Raw genomic sequence first — 18,521 nt, 5'->3', positions numbered from 1 at the left:
TGCTGGGTGACGCTGCCCTGAGGTGGGCAGAGGCTTTTACCCTGACCTAAGCCACGTGAGCTTACCCCTTCCAGGTGAGAGCAGCCCCCTCCTGCCTGTGGACTCCACTCATGCTGCCACCCATCTGGCTCCTCTGGGCTTTCTCCGCTGCATCGGCCGCTCTCCGAGCCACTGCTCTCTGTGTGAGCCTCTCTTTGCTGGGTCAGAAATCAGAGCTGGTCCCTGCTGCTTGGCTGTCCAGCTGCTGAATAAAGCTGAGCATCCTCAGTGACTGGAGCTGGGAGCACCATCCCACAACATGGCACTGCTCGTTTTTTCCAGCTGTGGAGAGCCAGGATCACAGCACGCACCCGAGGTGTTTTCTGCAGGAAATCCCAACGATCAGGAGCCCTTTGGACAGACTGGTTTCCAAGGAGGTGAGTGGAGGAGAAAGAAAGGCAGGAGACAGAAGCTAGGGGAGAAATGAAACCTGGAGAGAGTTGGGCAGCCTTGAGGAAGGCAGGATGGCAGCTGAAGAAAAGAGGAGCAAATATTTTGGCTAACAGGAACAAACCTTGCAGACACAGGGGAGGGGACAGGCATGAAGCACAGAGACACATTTTACAGACTGAACCAAGACAGGATAAAATCAAGCAGAAGATGAGAACTGCAAAGAGCACAAATACTGGCAGCAAACTGCCCAGACCCTGAAGGTACATTTTACTGCTCGCTTTGAGAAGATTTAAAAAAAAAAAAAAAACAACAAAAAAACAACTTGATGATGTGGAGGGTGAATACACACACCTGGCACACAGGATGTGACATTCATTCATACAACAGAAGAACATCAGGAAAACAAACTGCAGTTCATGTAAGTCTTAAAACTTTATTTCAAATTACCCATGGTTTCCTTTTATATTATTAATGTGCTAGAAGTTCACACTACTGGCAGAATACAGGCAATTTAAAATAAAGTGTACAATATTCAAACATATTTATACTTAACAGACTTAGAAATTATGGAATGTATTTACAGACATACAGCATGGGATGAAGCTTTAAAATCCTTTACTCTATTAATTACACGTTTACACTGTTTTCAGAAATAACAAAATTAGATTGCTTTGTAAAACATCACAATATTTATACAAAAGAGTTTTTTAATGTCCAAATTCACCGTAAAAGTCCTGTTTCTAAAACATTTTTTTCAAAAGGACCACTTACAAAAGGATAAAAATACCATTTGCCGTTGTGTCACTACCAAGCACAACAGAGGAGTTCTTGGTGCTGTAAAAAACCGTCTCTGATCTATTTTAAGCAGGCCACCGAAGCTCCCCCCCTTCACAAGGGGGAAGAATCAAATCCCAGTCGCTTTGACCTGATCGTTTCAATGCCATCAGGGACTCCTGAGTGCCAGTGCCACTTGATTTCAAGCCTCTGATGCTGCTGAGCCTCAAACGCTGCTCAGTGCTCGGCATCATTTGAGGGAGGGTGGTGGAACAATGGGGTCAGTATACGGACACTGGCAAGCACGAAACACTCAGCTGGATTCCTCCCACATCCTCCAACACAAATGCCCCAGAAAGGAAAAAACAATCGCCTCTTTAACACAAAATAGAATTTTATACACAGTTTCTTTAAAATATTCTTTTCACTGGACACAACAAAAATTGCACATAAATACACTAAAAAAAAAATCTCCCAACCTATTTTGTAAAATGAAACCAAAGTGTTTTTTTTTTTTGTTTTGCTTTTGTTTTTGTTTGGTATAATAATTAAATAAGCCCTACAATGAAACTTAAGGTCTGGATTTTTGTCCTAAACATCTGGTCAACATTTAGTGTTTGCCAGCATGAAAACACACGACTCTAAGGGTTAAACTAACATGACCAAATACATCTGAAACCGGCAGAGCGAACTGCTGCTTCTAACAAGGTAAGTGATACTCGGACATACATACACCAGCCCAGTCATGCAAACACTGCTTTTCACATGAATTCGGCTGCTGTGTGCACGCACTGCCCGTGTACATGAATTGCTCTTTTAACCAGACAATAAAAGTGGCCGTTTCTTGCAGTTCAGACTCAACTCCCCATTAATTCCTAAAAACTAGCATTAATGAAATGTCAAGCTTCCACCAACCTGAATACTGTTAAGGTTTAGTTTCTCTAAGTGCTGGAAGCCAGACTGAAGCAAACAACACACCCTCACAGTCCCCTGAAGGGAACGGTTTTCTTCAAACAGGAACATTTAAATAGCCTACGAAGGGTGCGCTATTAAAACGTGACATGCCTCTGTACGATACAAATGACCTCATGGTGAAAACTAAGAGGAATTCACTGCCCCCCTCTTTCAAATTATGTGAGAGACGAAGACAAGAAACATTTGTGGGCTGTACTGTTTGCTGCGAGTGGCACGATCATCTGCACAACAAACTACAGCAGAGACTTCTGACACCTACGTAACCGTTCAACAATTACCAACAGACCTTGCAAGTGAAAACAAGGGGAACACAAGAGCTACTCGAGGAGGAAAGCAGGTCACGATGGGACTGCTCTCTATGCATTGCAAGTTATTGGCATTTGCATTTCTTGCAAAGCTCAGGGCAACACGCTAGGTGGTATGAAAAGGTTTCCTTTCACACGTGCTTGCACCGTGATCAGCCAATGCCAATAAGAAGCAACTGGAGTCACTGTGTGAACCAGGGATATGACACTCACCACAACGAGTCCTGAAAGCAAAACATGAAGCAGAACGGTGGAAAGAAACTGCAAATCAAAAGGGGAAAAATCCAGCTAGGAGCAGGTTTTGTCAGTGTTCCTGTGGCAGGTTTACTTCAGCAAAACTGGCTTTTAGCTAGCCACTCCCCAGTCCTTCTCCTTCCTTTGTCCCCATGCAATCCTCTTGGTGCACTCTGCTTCAGATGTGCCTCCAACGCCTGATGTTGGTCCCAGACCCCGTACAACATGTTAGTGGCACGCTGTTCTGGGATACTTAAATGGGTCAGGAACTACCAAAAGAGCTGCATAGGTGGAGAACTGCATTTTACAAGGTCTTTTTTGGGGAAAAACACGTGTTGTGAGTGATCTGGTAGTGAGCCTGGCCTCGTCACTGTGCCTAAAGCACAGAGCTGGTCTTTGTTTTGCAGGTCAGCTTTCAAGCAAAACGCAAAACTTGCCTGCTGCCTCTCCCATTCCTGTACATTGAATTTCCATTTTCTTGGTAAAGAAAGAGGAAGAAATTACTGGTAGTTTTATAAACCAGTGCATCTGTGTGAATACTGTGATATGTAGAAGCTACCTTCTGCAGGATTGCCGTGTTAACCATATGCAGCCCACCGGTGGAAATTCCCTAACTTTGTTCTTAAAATGATGAATTTCTCAGTGGCTGGGACACTCACCAGTGCTGGCATGTCTGCATGGGAAGCTCCAGTCCCTTCCGAATGTATTATCTGATACTGGATTTCTAAGGACCTGCATGGCAGGCTGTAATTCTTCGCACTGCAGTGAAAACATGCACATGATTCTTGACAGTCAAATGAAAAAAACACTGAGTAACCAAATGCATCCTTACCTGACCAGGAGGGGAGATTTAAATAGCTCTGATTTTTTTTTTTTTTTTAATTTTTTTTAATTACTAAGGTATTTCTTGTGGAGAAAACATGCAGTACTTTTTCCCTTGAAGAAAAAAAAAATCCCCTTTCAAATATTAAGTAATGAGGACATGCCAACATGAGTGAAAGCTGCACAAGGTTTGATTCTTACGAAACACTGTGCAGGTTAAGATTGTGTTGCAATATATATATATTTTAAATATATATATCTATATAATGGAAAGAGATGTTCTCTGGAGGCAAAGAAACTCCCTTTCTTTGAATCCCGTGGAAAAGGAATGAAATTTCATTCCCCCTGTGCCCATTGCAGCAACATCCTTTTTTTTTTTTTTTTTGTTTTGTTTTAAAACAAATTAACTCCTGTAGGAACAGCTTTCCAAACTGTGTACACCAACATCTTCAAACTACAAGGTCAGTTTCTACAGCTGGCTCCAACAGCTAGCCACTGCAAGTCCCTGCCCTCACAACAACCCTTTTTTTTTTTTTTCCCAGTAGGGGGCAAAAATATCAATAATAAAAACGTTATTGGAAACTGTTGTCATCTCCAAAAAAAATGGAGAAACGAAGCACAAACATTCCTGTCAGGAATCACGGGAACTCCTTTCCTTAGGACAGAGCTCTGTGTGTGGGGATGCACTGCATGGGCAGTAAAGTCTTGACGTCCTTCTGCTTAGCCAAGGTAACCCAAAAGGTCCCGGAGGTCTTTACACAGCAGACAGGTGGTGAAGCTGCTGCTGCTTTGGGGGTGCCAGCTCCAGGAGCGCCTGCACAGTCACAGCTACCTGTGTCAAACCTTTCTCTTCTAAAATATGCAGAGGCAAACATAATTGCTCCTGAATGGGGAACAAAACAAAAGACAAAAAACAAAATGGATGAAAAACACTCAACCGAAACGAAAAATTAAGCAAAAGGAGACTGAAATAGGAAATGTTACGGACAGCTAGCACGCACACACACAAATGAAATGAAATTTCTACTGGTGAATACAGAACTGAACGTGATTACTTAAAACAGGAGTTCTTGGGCTAATCGTTGTGTTTCTTTATCAGGCGTCGTGCAGAAAACGTGTATGAATAATGAGAATTTGGAAAAGGATTATAGGAAAACTGCAAAACAGCAAAATCCTTTATCTCTGCCCACACTGAAATGGCAGCAGCTTGTGAAACCAAAATTCAACTGACTTAAGGAGGGGGAAAGCTTCACTTGAACATGAATCTGCAGAGGAGAGAAGGAACCACGGCTTCCTTTCCCAAACAGAATTGACTTGTTGAGAGTCATCACATAGCAAGCCTTGTTCAGCCACCAAGTGAATACCAATTTAAGGCAGAGAATGAAGTACTGATGTGTGCCATGGAAACACTGCAACAAGGCTAACAGGAAATGTCACGCTTAAAATCAGTTCTCGTAAGGAGACGCTGCACATCTGAGATCCTTCTGTCCAGATGTACGGCCTGGCCTCCATTTCCCAAATTCCTTGGGAGACACACAAAAAAAAAAAATAGAAAGTATAGGTTGTTTTACGAAGGAACCCCCCGACTTGCTTCTGTGTATGAGTAACTTTGATAACAGATGTAGAAAATGTAATTTCTCCTGTTCAAGGCAATGAGAAATCGGCAGTTTTTAAAGGCAAATATCCCTCCGATATTATGTATGAGTTGCTACTGCTTTTTTTTTTTTTTTTTTTAAACCTTTCAGAGGGCAGCCTACTGAACAGTCACTTGCACAACCATTCTGAAGAGTAAGAGTAATACACCGAGTGCAAAAAGAGGTTTCAAATCGTTTATTAAGAATTGTGCTATTCTCAGCATCAGGTGGATTTAAAGCCTCATCCTACACATAAGTCCTTGGCACACCTGGGCCATCCTCACCCCACAACAATCATCCAGGGACAGGATGCATGTCCAACAGTCCTCTGTATCTCTAGAAATAACCAACTTGTGTCCTTCCTATAGAGCTGCAGAGATTTCCCTTTTCACATGTTATTTCCACTGCAATATGAATTTTCCACTCTTTGCATCTTTACTGATATTTTTTGATATTAAATCCTTCAGAATAACAGCAGCCAATGCCTCCCGCACAGCTCAGAGTAGAGAAAAAGCAAATTAACCCAGACAAATTCTTGCAGTAAGCCAGACAATCAAGGCGAAATGCATTTTCCTTTCAGCAAAATTGTTATTTTGAAAAAAAAATGTGCTTTTTGAGAAATACTTGTAAACCAGAGCAAATATTTATCAGTTTTCTTATGTATGCAAATAGATAAGGGGGAGAAGCTTTGGAATGACTCCATACCACAGAGACAGCCGTGACAAACAAAATTTGGAAAAAAAGGAAGGCACTGTTAGTGTAAGACCCCTTGCAGCTTTTATCACAGTGTTCATTAGAAGAAGTTAAGAAACATAGGAACCGAGTTCATTTCAGTTCACGCCAGTAAACAGTGCAAAAATAGCTTGTTGAAAAATAAAATCGTCTCTCCCCCTTGCCAAAGGTCCCCTCTTGCAGCAGAAATGTTTTGCTTGGACAGAACGCTTTGTGCCAGTCACAGTGTGGTTCAGGAAGAGGGCATTAACTCCTCTGCTCGCTCCTTTGTTAAATACTCATTTTATGTTACAAGAGCTTGTGAGATCCACGTACACAACACATCTTTACTGGTAGTGACCTCGTTTGCAGCTAAACTCCTGCGTATCTGAAACCGTGCTCCGGAGTTTGTGCCAGCTTAGTGCTGGAATGCTACCACCGCCTGGACAGGGCTTACAGGCCATTTACTGGATATTCAGATATAACAAATTTATTGAAACAACACTGGGAACAGCCATTTAACCTAACACTTACCTGAAACTGAGCTCTGAACAGCGTGCCCTGAGCCGACCTACACTCTGAGGAGACATGGTCTTTTGTACACGACATGAGGAGGGCCCTGAAGTTCGGAAGTGTCCCTGAGAAATGAGAGAGCCAGGATGCTTCTCCAGGGAAGGAAAAGCTTTGAGCGTTGTGGAAGACTACCTGAGTTTTGTAAAACAGCGAAGAGGGAACTGAATGTGCAGCCAGGACTTGTGTTTCTGTAGCTGTGTGATATACAAGTTTCTGAAAATGACTAAATAGGAGGAAAAAGGGAATGACCATAGTCTGGGGTCCCACAGCTGAGTGGCAACTCAAGAAGCCTTTGTTAAGTTTTAGTCAGAGCACCATAAAATGCTGCAGCAGTCCTGTGGCATCTGATAGAACCTTGAAGTTTTCTCCTGTGCCAGAAGAGCTCCCTCTGAGTTGAGGGAAGAGCTCACTCTGAAAATTTCCTGCTTGACCTGTTCCAAAGCCCAAGTAGCTGAGGATTCACTGACAGTTATTTTAAAAATCCTGACTGAGAAGTAATACATCGGTCTACAAATGTGAAAGTCGTATCTCCTCAGAAGCAGGATAAAGAGCTAGGGTAAGAACAAACCCCAACGTCTTGTAGACAAAACTCATCAGACCATGTCTCCTAAGACTGTGAGATCTCATCAAGAACACTAATGTTGAGAAGAAAAACTTTGTATTTGTTAACATTTTTCATCAGATAATCCCAAAGCAATTCACCGAAGTGGTGCAATTCCTATTATACAGACAGGGAAACCCAGGCACAAACTGACTGCAGTGCTCCCAGTGCTACATCACTCGGCAGCAGTCAGACTACAGCACGCACCTACACGTCCCTACACCTCAGTCCCTTGCTCTAGCCCATGGACAGCACTTCCCCCCTTCGCGTTACATCTGCTAAATATCACACAGCAAATACAAATGTGAGTTATGTCACAGATGGAGGTGTGTCACCTCTGTCCCATAAGTGGGAAGGAAAGCGCTTCGTACACGGGGTCTTGACAAAGCCCCAAATCCTTTACCAAGCGCTGGAGGGAGGAAGCAGCGGCACTATCCTTCAGCTAGAGAAAGAAGACCCAGCGATAGACCATACAGAGCGTTAGCATTAGAGTACAGTAAAACACCACAAAGCCCCAGAGCTGAATGGAAAGGGAGACAAGACTGGATTCTTCTGAATCTGTCCCCAGGGAAAGAAGAGTCTCAACTGTTCTTTTAACGCTGAGGTTTAGCTGAAGAATGTCAGAAGGGGAACAAAGATTGTCCTGTCCAGAGTGTGTGAGCAGGAAGGGAAAACAGACAGAAAAAAAAGGTCAGTTAGCCATAGCAACATCCACGGAGCAGTCAGACATCAGACATTTCAGATACATCCTACATGTTCAAGCAGCACGTGGCAGCAGGTTAATTCTCCAAAAGAATCTGTGTGACAAAGAACGTGCTCAATGCGACTACCTGGAGTTTAGTATCTGTCACCTGTGCACCTTACACGTGTACCAGGCTTTGCTGTTAAAAACACAGCAGTTTACACGTGCCATAGGGAAAAACATTTTTTTTCAGGGGAAACAGACTGCAGCTTTTTGGCACTGAGTACTCACACTGTATCTTAATTAACAGAAACAGCACAAGGCGTTATTTGTACGTAATTGATGCTCCAGTGCAGTACTCTACAGAAGCATCTTTTACAAATTACTGTTTAATCTATTACTAATTAGTTTGTGTTCTATAACTATTCCCACTGGGTACCATTTGCCTCCCTTCCACAGAGGTAACTGCGGTAAATCAATGAAATTTAGATGCACATGCCAATCTGTTTAACTTTGGTTTCTTTTGATGCAAGAGCTCTAACTAGCAAAGTCCTACAGAAATAGCTGCTTTACTGTGATAATTACCGCTTTCTAAATTAGCTTTTTACATAAAGTAGCCTTCCTCTAAGAAGGTAAGTATTTCTACATAGATCCATACTTCCAGAAAGCTTTTTATTTTTGTAATCACGATTTAAATGAAAGGAAATACCTGCAGGCATCTTTTTAGCAAAGAAATGTATTAGGTTGCCATGCCATTCTTTCATACAGATATCTTACCGTCTCATCTCCGTAGACGTGTAATGGAGATATGTGAGAGCAACTTAGAATTCAGCTGGGGGTATTTCAGTAAGTTTCCCCAGAGACATTCTCCTTGAACTCTTTCACATGAAAGCAGGAGAAATCAGAAAAATGGGAGGATCCTAGATAGTAGCTGTAGCAGCTGTAGCAGACTGGGTCTATAAGGGGAATTCCTGCTGGAGTGTTATTTTGTTTTGTTTTTAAATTTGGGTCATTTCAGTGATCTGCTTTGTATTCTAGCCCGAAAAAAAAAAAAAAAAAAGTTAATCTACTTATCTAAGAGAGCTATAAATAGGGAAGCTGGGATGGAATTGAACAATTTTGCCCCAGAAGAATTTATATTGTACAGTCCCTCTGGGAAGCAAAGTTTCGACTTTCTTAGAGGAACCAAAATAGCGAAGAATCTCAGAGCACTAATGACCAGTTTTGACTCCCTACAACGTTCCAATGCCATTCACCAGTGAGCCATGTCAAATTGCTAGACAGCTCAATAAATTTGCTATCCCAAAATCCCAATGCCTCAAATGCCTTCCAGCGAAACTATCAGATAATACTGCATGACTGACTCGAGAGCATTGCTTTTAGAAACAGCAGGGCAATGAGTCACTGGATCTACTTTTCCCTTTCATAATACAGAAAAGAGCACCTACAATAAAAACGCTAATACTTAGCAGCATAAGAAACCAATCCAATTAATGCACTAGAAGAAAAATAAAGAAAAACATGACATATCAAAATTATTTGTACTGAAACAGCTGCTGAATAAGACAAAGTTGAAAGGATAGGATAGCATAAAACACGATAGCTGGACTCAGATTATTTTATATGTTCCTACCTCTTAGCTATTCCAGTTTCAAAGGGAAAAGGAATACCAGAAGGTAAGAGTTCTACCACTGGTACGTAACAAGAAGAATTAGGATCTATGCAAAGATAGCTACCATTAGAGAAAGGCCAACAACAGCGTGACTTCTTGGTAAGACAGTACAGATGTTTGTGTTAAAGGATTATTCTGAAGGAAAGCCAAATGTTTTAGAATGGTAGTAACACATGCAAAACACCACCCAAATTTTATCCCACCTAGTATCTAATCTTGAGAAAACTTCATTGTCTTTATAGATGAACCTTGCAGTTCTAAAGCGAGCTCAAGCTGCAGCCAACTGTTAAGAACTTAAGGCACATCAGTAAGTGAATCAGCCTCTATATAAACTATTTCCAACTTTATTTTATTCTAGAAGACAATGCAAGGTAAGTCTGATCTACATAGCACAGCGCACCTCATGCCTTCTAAACTTTTAATCAACTTATTTTCACAAACTTATTCAAAGAAGGTTTTAGAACTGCACCTGAAATGTAACGTGAGAGTAACAGAAATATGTACCTGAGGCACTCCAATCCTTCTGCAAGCTTCCAAGAAATTCTCCACGTTTCGTCTGCATTTTGCCATCGTAAGTTTAGGCTGCAAAGGAGGCAGGCAGAGTGTTCTTAATTGGAAGGATTTCTTTATTTAAAGAAAACTCTTAATAGAACTCTTTGCCAAAAACATACCACACTGACAAACGTGTCTAATTCAAACCAGGCTCTGTTGCGGTTTCAAAATTTCAAAAAATTTCCAAGCCAATTTATGAATGATGGATGTTCAAAAAAGGACAATTCTAACCTGTGAGATATGTTACAACAGGCTAACACTTTCTGTGACTACAATATGATAATTAAAAAAGCATTTTGAATGAAGCACATGAGTGTAGCTCCTGTGCTGTGATTTCTGAGCGATTTCATGGTATGAAGCAATCTGGAGTTTGTTCTGGATCACTATATTATACAAATATTTCAAACTTTATTTCAACTAACAACAATAAAAAATGAAGGCTAGATGAAACCAGAGATTAATGGAATACAACCGAAATTGAGACTTGCTGCACGTAAGCCTCCTGCAGGTGGGTTTGATACAGCTGCTTCAATTGAACTCACTGGCATTTTTTTCAAGTCTTTTTTTCTATATACTTAACTCTCACAACTACACAGACATACCACTGCAGAGGCTCAGTCTTCTTTCTATTCTTGAAGCTTATTCTTTTCCGATTAAAAAGACACAAGCTTCCTGTTCTTTTGTACAAGCTACCCAGTCTACGTAGCAGCAGGTGGCAGCTTCTACGAGTTCAGTATTTTTCCGTGAGGGAAACTTAGACTGGTGGGTTTTTTCCTCTGTCCCATCAGTGTGCCATATTTCCCCACCAAGAAAGCAGGTTAAAGGGTATTGCTGACTTCTTCTGAAGGATGAAAGGAATACAAAGATCCCAGTGTAAGTGAGGAAAGACATGATGCCTCTTCTGCTCCTGGAGCCGTCCAGCTACAGGCTGCCTCTTCCTTGAGATCTCTGACAAAGCCACGATTTAATTTGCAACACAGAATATGCCACAGCACATAAAACCAGGCCATTGAAAAGATATTCTTAATGACATGAGTCTTCTGAATAGCGGCTGTATGCCTCTTCTCTTAATGATTCCACGATCTGCCTAAAATGCTGGCGTGTCCTGCTCAATCATTCTCAAAATAATGAAGACAGCCGCTTGTTCACATAACTCCAAGCAAGAACCACAGTGATACAGTATGCAGCAGTGCCAGTTCAAATTCCAACACAAGAACTGACTCCAAAATAAGTGAAAGCAAACAACATGCTTGTTTCAACTTCTTGCCCCAGGAGAATTTTTTTTCCTTATTTACATAATTTTAAGAAAATGTGAAGGTGCGTAACAGGCATTTTGTCTCTCCATACTACCTTCAAGCAGCTGATCCTAAATATTTTCACTGAACTTTGACTGCCAAAGATTTTTCTGGGGGGTTGAGATTAGGTAAATAATTTGTATGTCACAGTTCTTGACCTTTCCCTCATTTTGTGCTTTCCCCATGTGATTCAGAGTAATACACCTATAAATATATTATCATCATTGCTTTCCAGAAACACTGCAGTTAGACAAAGTATTTCAAACTTCTCTGTGTACTTCTTTCCTTGCTCTGAACAGCCCCCAAATACAAAGTAAACTTTTTTTTCCTGTTATCACAAAGGTATGATTGGATTTACTTTGTTCCGGGAGATGGTGTTCTCCAAGCACATGCAACTGTAGCTCAAGTGTGCTCTGCTGAAATTCCTAAGCAGATAAATTTATCTTGCTGTGAAGTGGACATACATCAATTTGGCTTCTCTGCCCATTTGTGCTCTCGTGTGGTGGGATTGTAAGTATTGTAAAGAACGTTATGCTTCCCTGGTTTCCCGAACTTCTCAGACCTTTTGATCTTCTGAAATATCCTACTTCAGTTTTCACGCTGAACTGTCTTTCATTTCATTAGTTTTCAAGTTAATGTAGCAAGGGCTTGAAAATCTTACTGTTTTCTTAAAATCTGTATTAGAAGTAACTTTACTTAAAGGAAACAAACCTAAACATTTTTAACAAAGCTACAGACATTGTTCAGACAAAACAGTTATTTTTTGTCATGTATGATCACAGATGAGAATGAAGAATTTAGCACTTGCCTGGATTACAGATCTTTGCAGGATGGCATTTTGGACATTTATAAAGTACTACCATTAGTACATACTTACAACAGCAGGTGAGGGGACATGAATGCTGGGAACAGACCGAGGACGCACATGATTAGCTAAATGGCACAGAACAACACCGTCGGTGAGAGCTGCTCCAAGATCACTGGGCAGTGACACTTTCAACCGTGATTCAATATTCTGTGAAAAATGAACGTGGACACACAAAACATAAGGGCTGTTTCCAGTTGTTTCACTCTGCAGAACATTTTGTAAGAGGCAGAAGCATTTGCATTACAACACTGTCCATCCTCAGGACACTCCTGAACAGCTTTCTAACACCAAGAAAGGTTCTGCTCAGCACTGGGCCAGAGCTGAACACAGTCTGGGAGCAGCTGAGCTCCATGCTGAACAGCTTTCACTGCACAGCACAGGGGATTAATACAACCTTTACTCAAAAATAACGGAAGTCAGAGTCTAAGAACAGTATTCCTAATCCCACACATTCTCAATGAATGGTTCTGCCAAGAGAATTTAAAATAATAGTGTTTGTGAGTTGGAGGACAACACAGCTAACAAAAGTCTCTGTAAAGAAAAAAACAAACTGCTTTGTGCCAATAGTTTTAAAAACCAAGGTAGTTAACAGTTGTTTCAGGGAATTAATACAAATTCAAATCAGGCATTTCATCTTATGTCATATGTTGCATGAGTTTCTCTGAGCTATGCTGTATCTTAAATTTTAAGAATACAAAAGAAGATTTAAGCTTACCCAGGAAGCAGAACAAGAGAGACTGCATACAAAGCATTCCAAGATAAGAGATCAAAGGCTCTACAAACATCATCAAGTTTTCTTTCATTTTACTTAAGAGAACTTTCTCTTCAGAGAAAGCAGATTGTCCTTACTTCAAAATTTGCAAAGAGAAGGAACTCTCTCTGTCCATCTGGGATGCTTATGGCTTTTAAAATTGGCATTAACAAAGAGGAATTCTTTTTCCTTGAGAAAGCTCAAAGCATTAAAGCACTTCAGGGAAGCCCTTCAAGCTCACCAGAAACACGCCTGGGGCAAAGCAGAGCAGTACCTTAATGGCACATGGCATATTCACCACTGTACCTGGGCACAAAGCAGGGCCTACTGACCCTAAACAGACAAAAAGTGCAAGCACAAGGAATGCTCATGCTACAGGTATTCTACACGTAACTAAGGATAGCTAAAGCAAGAAGCAATGGATGGATTCAGAACACACAAGGACACCACGCTGTCAGCATTACTGGCAGCAGCCTCTGCATTCCGCTTGCTTTTCTGCGGGGGCTTTTCAGCTGAGTTTTTAAAAGCTGATTAAAAGGAAGACATTGTGGGAGCTTTCCAGACTTCCTAACAAGTGGGAAGGGTGATAAGGAAGAAAGTACATATTTATTTTAAAAGCAGAGATCATTGGCTGTTCAAAAGCGACAGTCAGGACTGTATATTCTACAGCAATTAAGCTAACTTTATTCCCCCACAACAAAGCGACCACCACTGCATCCATCTGAAAGGAACACTCAGATTGCACGGTGCCATTTCATTTTGGCCAACCCCTCGCCATAAATGGTTCACTGAAATCAGTCCAAAACACAAGGGCAGCCTTAACATGATGGCATGCAATGAATGCATTTACCAAGACGTCCACACACTGGTTTCTGTAAGCACTTACCTTACGGAGCTGCTCTATTAGCTCCAGCTCCTCTTCACGCTGCTTGGAGTTTTGTCTGACCCTGGGGTCTGCACAGTCATTAGCAGGAGACAAGGCGTGTGTAGAAGATGAAGTAACCACTGAAAAGTAGCATGAAGGAAAGAACCAATAAGCATGGTTTGGCTGACTGTCCTTCCCTGCTGCACTACACAGCACACACAGTGTCCAGAAGGGGTACAGTGTATTCCTTTTCTCAAATCTGTTTCTTTCATTAGCTTATTAATCTATCAAGCTAATGATCTATTAATCTAAATGAGGTGTTTCCATAACACAAGTTCCTTTTCATTTAGATTTTTTTGTTTCAGTTGGCTAATAATCATTCACGAAAAGATGACAAGGTTTTGACAGATGAATTATGTTGAAAGAGTTCAGTCTTTCTACAGAAACGGCGATTTTGTTATGTGCTACTATATTGAGCTGCCCTCACCACTTGTTGAAGGCTTGTGTGGCATGTCCTTAAGTGTAAGCACAGACCAGGAAGAACAAATTCCCACGTTTCCGCAAATATGATAAAAGAATATTTGGCAGCTCTAAATAAAAAACTGCTTATTCACAAAGTATTTAATGCTATGTGTCTATAAATGGAACTCGAAAACTAGTTTGACAATAATGACCTGAAATAATAGAACAGTGCAAAACCTAGTCAAGGCAGATATTACGAAAATGTAGCAAAACTAGCTAATTTCTGAGCTACGTAACCTACCTTTGTTTGCTTCATCCCTGACAGCTGTTCGGAAAAGGAAACTCTCAGGTCGCTGGGAAGGGTTTCTATAGGAAGGCGGGGCTGCATGACCAGGATATGGAGGGGAAAGGTGGACTAAACAAACGCGGGAAGGCACAGGAAAGGAGGAAGAAGGAAACGGTTAGAGTTTAAATAGAAAATGGGTTCAGCAATGTGGTAAATAAAAAGAACAAAACAAAAATTTTAATATAATGACAAAATAAATTACATGCATGCATGATAAAAGCACAGAGCAGGAAAAGGCGCTTTCAAGGACACTTGCATGCAAAGCACATTCCACATACCACTTCCAACAACTGTTCTGACTGCTGCTGAATGCATCTGTGGGCCAAAGCTGGCAGGAAAGCCTAAAGCAGCCAAACCCTACGCTCTCCCTGAAGACATGCTTCACCCCTGCTGTCTCTTCCCTCTTGTGTTTCCAAGGAGACCCAAATAAGTGGGTAAACTACCAAGCACAGCAGTAGGGAAGGGAAGCTATGCTCCCTTCTCCTTACAGCATGAATATGCAAGCAGGCATTTTGATCTCTTTTTTTTTTTTTTTTTTCTCTTCCCCTCTTTTTTTTCCCAGAAACTTTACTGCCTTTCCCTGTTACCTGTCTGAGTGGTAGGTGATCCAGGAGAGATGGTAGATCTGTCATCACTCTGTGGATAAACAAGTAAAAGAGTATAAATGGTCCTAATCTGGAAAAGCTGTGAGCACATTTTCATTTGATAGGTTTTAAAATAGGCTCCATCCATCTAAATATGCTTCAGAAAAAAAAACAAACGTGAAAAAAACACAAACCACATTGTTCCCCACATCTCATCTCTGCAGAAAGCAATGAAGCTTTTTCTTTTGCAGAAATGACACAATTGTTCTTCTCCAAGGAAAAAACAACAAAGATTAAACAGCATTGACAGTGCAATGACAGATCTATATTTACTCTTCCATCTAACCCAAAATTTCAAAGTATTCTTTGCAAAACGGACACAGAAAAGCAGATAATTAAATTAACATGCAGAACTTGCATAACAGCAACGCTGAAGAATACACAGCCTCTTTGACATCTTTGGTAATGCAGAACTGCTATTCGCTGAACATCACTCTCCCTAGAGAAACCTGCTGTGGTTTACTATGGTGCTTAACATAGGCTGGTTACTCATGATGAATGCATTCAGTTTAGCAGTTTCCACAAAAGAGAAAGAAAGGAATAAAGGATACCTATATTCACTGATAAAAGCAAGGTGGTAAAGAATAGAACAAAAGCATTTTTGATAAACTCAACTTGGTCAAGAAAAAAAATCATCTTGTAAATAAAAAGCAACATCAAAGACAACCCTTTGGAGCAGAGCTGGGTTACCACGTTTTTATAGCTTAGGCCTCCTCTAGACACAGCCTAAAGCTAAGATGAGGTAATACCTACTACAATTTAATCAGTTAAATCAGATTCATCCCCTACCTGAACTTTTGACTAGAAGCTGACAGACTAACACCTGCTAAAACAGATGTGTGGATCCAAGAGCTTTTTGTTGGCTTTATTGGTGAATGATAATAGCGAGAGATACCTTGAGAGGACTGAAGGTAGAAGCATTGGGCAGGCTAGTAGCACAGCTCTCCTGATTCAACCCTGAGAGAGACTGAATGCAGAAAGAAAGAGAAGGCAGTAGCAGTGTTAGCAAACGGCTGAAAGGTCACGTGCAAAGGTGGAATTGAGTAGATGAGTTAGAATGGAAAAAGTGGTCATCACGGTCACGTTCTCAGAAACATTCAGCAGGCAGAACACAGAAACAACACAAAATGACTTGCTGAGCTAAACTGCTTGCAGAGCTGAAGCCTTCCTACTCTCCTGAACCTTCTGGCTAACAAGCTTGGGAGATGAAACATTCATTTTTAAACACAAAGTGACATCAGAAGCAGAACTAAATAATAAATAGGTAAGACCTTACTAAAGAAACACCTATGCCATCAGACTCTAGACCCAAAAGAAAAGTTTACCCCGTAGCAGTTCGTCCTGAGCCACTATTCAAAGCAAAAGCTTTCTTTTTAATGTTTCAAGTATGCTATGGATTTTAGTAAGTTAATTTCTCATCAGTTTTGTAAAATTAGAGAAACTTGCATCTAATGGACTAAGGAATGCACATTTGCTCTGCCACAAACACTTAATCCTGATCTTTACGAGTTACAGAGAAAGTAGTAAAGATTCTGTGGGTGAAATTTAGCTCTTGGAGAAGACGTCAGTGTGAAGATTTACAGTGTTGTCCAAAATAAAGCACTGTCAAACTTCAATTATAACCACTAGATTAAAAACCACTAAAACCAAACAAAAAACAACAAATAACTTTTAACGTTTCCAGAATAGGAGCTCCAGTGTGCCAATACCCATCTGTCACTGACAGGCGGATCTCGAAGGCCAAATTCTGCATCTCCATGAACCCTTCAGCCAACGCTGCTGTTAAGGTACATGCAAGTGGTGTGGCAGCACAACACCGAAAAAAACAGCTACGATGAAAGCCCACATTTTAAAGATGTAACAGCTGCCCAAACCAAACTTACATCACGGAAAAGCCCAGCAAAGGATATGTGGGGTGCTTAAAGTCTCAAGCACTTCAAATAAAAAGCTAAGCCTTTCCTTTAAATTTTAATTTCTTCCCCTCTGGTTATTGCAAGTATACTTAAAACATTGACATCTGAGGACTGAATGACTCGAGAACGAACTGATACCTTCTGAAATGGCATTCAAACAGTGAAGTGGAAATTCGGCACAGGAAAAACACACCAAATGACACCTAGAAACTTCATAGACGTCAACTACACGCTTTGGGGTGTTCGTATTTTCAAAGGTTTGCAACTATTCTGTCGCTTCAGAACAGCACAGCCAGGAAGGACTTGAAGGAGATGCTCTGCACAGGACAAGCCTTACACAAACATCTTCAGGTCCTATGTAGACTTAGTAGCTGATCCTCAAAACAGCCTCTTCTCCATAGCAGTGCAAACATTTTTTATTGGTTTTTGTTTGAAGAGTTTCAAAATACCACTTCCACAAATAAAACATTAGCAAGTATTTAAAACAATATAAAACAATATGCTGCTCTGTAACATTCATGTAACTGTTTATTCCTACATGAAAAGGACAGGACAACCTTGACACAGACTAACAAGTAGTTGTCACAATCCATGAAGCCACCAGCAGGCAAAGAGAGGGGGAACACAGCACACCGCAGGGCAAGACAACCACAACAGCAACACACCGCATGCTCTTCACCTGTTTGCGAGTCCCTGGCCTCCTTTTAATGGTATTGGTGTTATTGTCAATCTCAAACACAAAGTGAGGCTCAAAGCCATTCTGTCAGGGACAGCAAGGGAAGAAAGGGAGGGAAGAGAGGAAGAAGTGAGGCAGAGAACAACTGTAAGAGAAGGTAGCCACAATACAGAAGGAACCAGGATGCTGCAAATTCAGCCTCACAGCACCCTGCTGCACATGCTGAACTGCAGCTCTGAAGTCAGAGAAACCTCCCCATGCCAGAAACGACCGTAGATACAGGGGATGCCAAAGCAGAGCCCAACCACGACTCTGTGCTAACCAAATAAAGACATTTGAAGTGATTTTGATTATTAGTTGCCTAAATACACAAAGGGATGCCAACTGTATGACAGAAAACTCCAGGGAACAGGTTAGTATAATTCACGTCCTGCTTACTTTACTCACACCATTACTACTTGTAGCACACTGATGCCCCAAGGCCTTATCTTAAAATGTTTCAGAAATCCTCTGTTAACTGTGACGTGATGGTCTCAGGCCTCGTTTGAGACCTCAGCAAGAAAATACAACACAACGAAGGCAGCACAACGTAGCAGTGACACATGGGCTATGGAAGGAAGAGGTCACCCCAGCTGTCTGGTGTTTATCGAGTGTTTCACAGGCTTCACGACAGAAATTGAGAAATAGTTTGACAGAAAGCAAAGGATGGTACCTTTTATATTAGTTTCCGATGG

At 41.2% G+C, this 18,521-nt stretch overlaps 1 protein-coding gene across 13 annotated transcripts in view; it reads right to left on the bottom strand.

Annotated features, from left to right (window-relative positions):
- Positions 1-845: 845 nt before the first annotated feature.
- Positions 846-18,521, bottom strand: part of LRCH3 (leucine rich repeats and calponin homology domain containing 3) — a 64,207-nt gene continuing 46,531 nt past the window's right edge. For 4 of the 13 annotated variants that reach the window (XM_084292282.1, XM_084292290.1, XM_084292289.1 and 1 more), the window contains 8 exons: positions 17,791-17,871; positions 16,094-16,165; positions 15,142-15,190; positions 14,510-14,623; positions 13,768-13,886; positions 12,140-12,277; positions 9,920-9,997; positions 4,441-7,704 (listed from right to left, as the gene is read on the bottom strand). In XM_084292282.1, coding sequence (XP_084148408.1) covers positions 7,504-7,704; positions 9,920-9,997; positions 12,140-12,277; positions 13,768-13,886; positions 14,510-14,623; positions 15,142-15,190; positions 16,094-16,165; positions 17,791-17,871 — 852 coding nt within the window. In that variant the 3' untranslated portion in view covers positions 4,441-7,503. The other 9 variants (XM_084292292.1, XM_084292294.1, XM_084292288.1 and 6 more) reach the window with 8 other exon arrangements.

This window comes from Netta rufina, assembly GCF_964035555.1.
Source record: "Netta rufina genome assembly, chromosome: 9".
NCBI lineage: Eukaryota > Metazoa > Chordata > Aves > Anseriformes > Anatidae > Netta > Netta rufina.
This window is presented reverse-complemented; position numbering and strand designations above follow the sequence as displayed.